Source organism: Hordeum vulgare, chromosome 7H (genome assembly GCF_904849725.1).
Source record: "Hordeum vulgare subsp. vulgare chromosome 7H, MorexV3_pseudomolecules_assembly, whole genome shotgun sequence".
NCBI lineage: Eukaryota > Viridiplantae > Streptophyta > Magnoliopsida > Poales > Poaceae > Hordeum > Hordeum vulgare.
The window spans coordinates 581,871,055-581,875,951 of NC_058524.1; the positions used below are offsets into that span (position 1 = coordinate 581,871,055).

General features: G+C 56.1%; 1 protein-coding gene across 2 annotated transcripts; it reads left to right on the plus strand.

Annotated features, from left to right (window-relative positions):
- The first annotated feature begins 252 nt into the window (after positions 1-252).
- On the plus strand, positions 253-4,395 carry LOC123408114 (auxin response factor 18-like). Of its 2 annotated transcripts, XM_045101303.1 has the most exons (4): positions 253-572; positions 775-2,054; positions 2,239-3,155; positions 3,932-4,395. In XM_045101303.1, the coding sequence occupies exons 2-4, from the start codon at positions 951-953 to the stop codon at positions 4,002-4,004; spliced, it is 2,094 nt and encodes a 697-aa protein (XP_044957238.1). In that variant the 5' UTR covers positions 253-572; positions 775-950; the 3' UTR covers positions 4,005-4,395. The 2 variants fall into 2 exon arrangements, with proteins under 2 accessions (XP_044957238.1, XP_044957239.1); XM_045101304.1 differs by having other exon boundaries at positions 253-2,054.
- Positions 4,396-4,897: the final 502 nt, after the last annotated feature.

Consider the following 4,897-nt stretch of genomic DNA (forward strand, 5'->3'; position numbering starts at 1 on the left):
CAGCTTACCCATGAGAGCGAGGGTCATGTGAACCCACTCCAATCCACACACAGAGAACGCCTTTCCGATGAACGAGAGGCAGTGCGTGATGGAGTGGTGGATACTACTCCTCCTCCTCCTACCACCACCACCACTAATGATGTGATGATTACAACTTAGGCCTGCCGCTAATCCTATCCCCTGCGCAAAATAAGCAGCCTTTAATTAGCAGCTGCCACTAGCAGTGGACTAGCACCAGCCTTTTCGTAGGCGCTGGGAACTCAACTCAACTCAACTGAACCGAGCCGAAAAGCAGCGGGCAACTGATGGACAAACAATAGTTTATCAATAAATACTACTACTCCACTACTGCTGCTGCTGATGTCCTAATCCCTAATCCGCTGCCGCTTAGCCTTGACCTGCCCTCCGCCCCTATTTAGGCCGCCTGCGCCCGCGTGTCAGCTGCAGTCTGGAGGAATCTGCGCTGCTGCTCCTGCCGCTGCTGCACCTGAGGGAGACTGGAGGGAGGGAGGGACGGACCGCTTCGTCCTCACCCGCTCGTCCTTGGTTTGGAGGGATCTGCGCTTCCAGAGGTGAGTGTGAGGGTGAGCGACTGCACGACGGGTCGATGGATGGATGGATGGATGGATCGCGGTGCTGTCGGTCGGGGCTCGCTTTCCTTCCTTCCTTTCGTTCTCTCTTTGTTTTCCTCTGCGGCAGCGGCAGCGGCAGCGGCAGCGCCCGTCTCTGACCCCAAAATTCTCTCTTTCTTTCTTCCTCTTGCGCCTTTCTCAGCCAGCTAGCTCTGCTCTGATGGTGGTCGCGGCGGCGGCGGTGCGAAAGCTTCCGGTGCTGGTGGTGGCGGGGGTTAACGGTGGGGGGGCTGCCTAATTCTGCTGGGATCATTTGCTTTGCTGTTCTCTGCTGTGCCGGGTGGTGCGGTGCGGTGAGTGGAGGAGGAGGAGGAGGGGATGATTACGTTCGTGGACTCGGCGGCGGGGGAGCGGGAGCGGGGGGACGGGCCGCGGTGCCTGGACCCGCAGCTGTGGCACGCCTGCGCCGGCGGCATGGTGCAGATGCCGCCGGTCGGCTGCAGGGTCTACTACTTCCCGCAGGGCCACGCGGAGCACGCGCAGGGCCAGGCCGCCGCCGTCGACTTCCCGCCCGGGGCACGGCTCCAGGCGCTCGTCCTCTGCCGCGTCGCCGCCGTCCGCTTCATGGCCGATCCGGACACGGACGAGGTCTTCGCCAAGATCCGCCTCGTCCCCGCCCGCCCCCAGGACGCCGCCGACGCCGACGACGCCATTGCCGCCGCCGCCGCCGGCCAGGAGGACAAGCCGGCCTCCTTCGCCAAGACGCTCACGCAGTCCGACGCCAACAACGGCGGCGGCTTCTCCGTGCCGCGCTACTGCGCCGAGACCATCTTCCCTCGGCTCGACTACTCCGCCGACCCGCCGGTCCAGACCGTGCTCGCCAAGGACGTGCACGGCGTCGTCTGGAAGTTCCGCCACATCTACCGCGGCACGCCCCGCCGCCACCTGCTCACCACCGGCTGGAGCTCCTTCGTCAACCAGAAGAAACTCGTCGCCGGGGACTCCATCGTCTTCATGAGGACCGAGAACGGGGATCTCTGCGTCGGCATCCGCCGCGCCAAGAAAGGGGGCATCGGCGGCCCGGAGCTGCTGCCCCCGCCGTCGCCGGCGGCGAGCGGCAATTACGGGGGCTTCTCCATGTTTCTGAGGGGGGAGGAGGACGGCAGCAACAAGATGATGGGGGCGAGGGGGAAGGCGCGGGTGAGGGTGCGGCCGGAGGAGGTCGCCGAGGCGGCCAATCTTGCCGTCAGCGGGCAGCCGTTCGACGTGCTCTACTACCCGAGGGCGAGCACGCCGGAGTTCTGCGTGAGGGCGGCCGCGGTCAGGGCGTCCATGCGCACCCAGTGGTGCCCCGGCATGAGGTTCAAGATGGCCTTCGAGACGGAGGACTCGTCGAGGATCAGCTGGTTCATGGGGACTGTGTCGGTCGTGCAGGTGGCCGACCCCATTAGATGGCCCAATTCACCTTGGAGACTTCTTCAGGTACAATCTCCACTTCTCCATCAATCATCTGTATTTAATTGTGTACAAATCCTCTCAAGGACAGCACCACAGGAGTAGTATTGACTGCTAATTGAATTGATTGCTAGTAGTAGTAGAAGCATGCATTTGACTGTCGAAGTGCTGAAGAATTCTTTCCTGGTACCATGGCCTTGTGCTGCTGCAGGTGACTTGGGATGAACCGGACCTGCTGCAGAATGTGAAGAGGGTGAGCCCATGGCTGGTTGAGCTGGTCTCAAACATGCCGGCCATTCACCTTGCTCCATTCTCGCCTCCTCGGAAGAAGCTCTGTGTTCCGTTCTACCCGGACCTTCCGGTCGACGGCCAGTTTCCGTCTCCGATGTTCCACGGAAACCCACTCGGACGCGGCGGCGGCGGCGGTCCGATGTGCTATTTCCCGGACGGCACTCCTGCAGGCATACAGGGAGCCAGGCATGCTCAATTTGGTATATCTTTATCAGATCTCCACCTTAACAAACTGCAGTCGAGTCTGTCACCGCACGGGCTTCACCAGGTCGATCACGGCGGGCAACCGAGGATCGCCGCGGGGCTTATCATTGGTCACCAGTCTGCGCGAGACGACATCTCGTGCATGCTGACCATTGGCAATCACCAGAACAACAACAATTCAGATGTCAAGAAGGCTTCACCCCAGCTGATGCTCTTTGGAAAACCCATACTCACTGAGCAGCAGATCACTTTAGGTAACTCTCGGGGTTTCTCTCCATCTGCTGCTAGGAAGAGCACCTCTGATATGAGCGCCGAAAAGTCGGCGAATAACTCTGATATTCCAAGCCCACAAAGCAACCAGAATGGCTCTATGAAAAACTTGTCCTGTGGAAGAGTTCCATTGTGCCAGGACAACAAGGTACTCGATCTCGGGCTGGATATCGGGCACTGCAAGATATTCATGCAATCAGAAGACGTCGGGCGCACACTTGATCTTACAGCTGTTGGCTCGTATGAAGAATTATATCGGCGGCTTTCCGACATGTTCGGTATGGAAAAAGCTGAGCTGATGAGCCATGTTTTCTACCGTGATGCAGCCGGGGCGCTCAAACACACTGGAGATGAACCTTTCAGGTTTGTATGACTTCTGATTATAAATGTACTATGTTTCTGTTCAATCATAAGGTTACTCGTTTCATTTCGTCTTCCGAAAAAAGCTCGCTGGTCATTTTAGAATCAGTTAGGTATTTTGTCACATCCACTCTTCAAGTATAGAGAAGTGCAATTTCCTAATTTTCCAGTAGCATTGTTGACTACTCCCTCCGTTCCTAAATATAAGTCTCTTAAGAGATTTCACTAAAGAACTACATACGTAGCAAAATGAGTGAATCTGCACTCTGAAGTATGTTTATATACATCCATATGTAGTTCCTCTAGTGAAACCTCTAAAAAACTTATATTTAGGAACGAAGGGAGTAGAAACTTGCAGTTTACCTGTTTATTATTATTGCACCTAACAATATGCATCTGCTGACCTCCATATCACCAATTTAAACCCTGCATCTATTGCAAAACCTCGGAAATGGCCACATTTGTATAGTAGTCGCGATCTTTCTTCTAATGCATCCAAATCGACGTATCTTGAAGCACCGAAACTCTAGGTGTTGTTGCCTTGGAAGCATCCTGCTCCTTATGGTGCTTTGACTTTGGAGTTCCCTACGGTGACAACTAGTGTTTCCTTACTGTTGAAGGAAACAAAACATCATCGCCTTCTGCTGCTGCAAAGCATTTTTTTCCCTCCATTTATCTTTCTTGTCCAGATCAGATAGTAACCTGATTACAAACTTTGCTGTGAATCTTGCAGCGACCAGATAGTAACCTGATTACAAACTTTGCTGTAAATTTTGCAGCGACTTCACAAAGACGGCCCGTAGGCTGACGATACTAACTGACACGAGCGGCGACAGCAGCGTAGCGAGCTAGGGGGTGAGGAAGGAAGCAAGCTCTTTCGCCACTTGTATGTGCTACAGCTGGGAGGGGCGCAGCGCCGCACGGTGGCGGTTCTCAGAGAGCGTAGATAGAGTGGCGGCAAACTCCGAATGGCGAGCCACCGCGGCCTGGATGCAAGTCAAGAAGCACCACCGGTGCAGGCAGCTTCAGTTTTTCTCCGATTATTAGAGAGGTCCCAGAATGGGACGGATGATTGTTTGTGTGATCCTTGGACACTTTTCTTTCTTTCGTTGTGTTGGCTGGTACCCATTATGATGATGTAGTAGTAGTAACGCAGGCTTGGAATCCATGGCGGTTCTCCTTGCTGGAATTCCTGGGAGGAATGAATGAATGTCTGAACCTTTTTCTTCTTCTGTGATGAAAACATGCGTGTGTGGTCCGTCAGTGTCGGAGCCAAGCACGCGGACATGGACATATCTGCTGTTGTCCGGTGCGCTGGATCCACGGCGAGGTAGGGGGTGGTGGCGGTGGGTGATGTGGACATGGCTGGCGAGATGGGTGCCGGCCAGCTCTCCGGTTCCACGGCCGGGCGTGGCTGTGATGCGAGAGGATGTGGGGCGGGCGCGTTGCGTCCGCGTCCGTGTCGTGTCGTGTCGATCTGGAGCGGGATGGCGGAAGCGGGCAAGCGAACAAGGGCGCCTGTGGTCGATGGAGCGCGACGTCTGCTGCCACCATCGATCGGTTGCTTTCCGTGCGACGGCGCTTTGCGAACCGAACATGTGTGTGGGCCAAGGCTCCATGGAGCCGCTGACCTGCGGGGCCCCGGGACGGCGTTGTCGTGTCTTGTTCTTTGGTTGCGGTTGAAAGTCGTTTTTATCTTGACAAGAGACAGGGGTGTGAGGTGTGAACCCAAAAATGCTAGACGT

Coding starts and splice junctions, on each gene's coding strand:
- LOC123408114 (XM_045101304.1), top strand. CDS start 951: ATGATTACGTTCGTGGACTCGGCGGCGGGGGAGCGGGAGCGGGGGGAC. Junction 2,055..2,238: donor CACCTTGGAGACTTCTTCAG/GTACAATCTCCA, acceptor GTGCTGCTGCAG/GTGACTTGGGATGAACCGGA. Junction 3,156..3,931: donor ACTGGAGATGAACCTTTCAG/GTTTGTATGACT, acceptor TAAATTTTGCAG/CGACTTCACAAAGACGGCCC.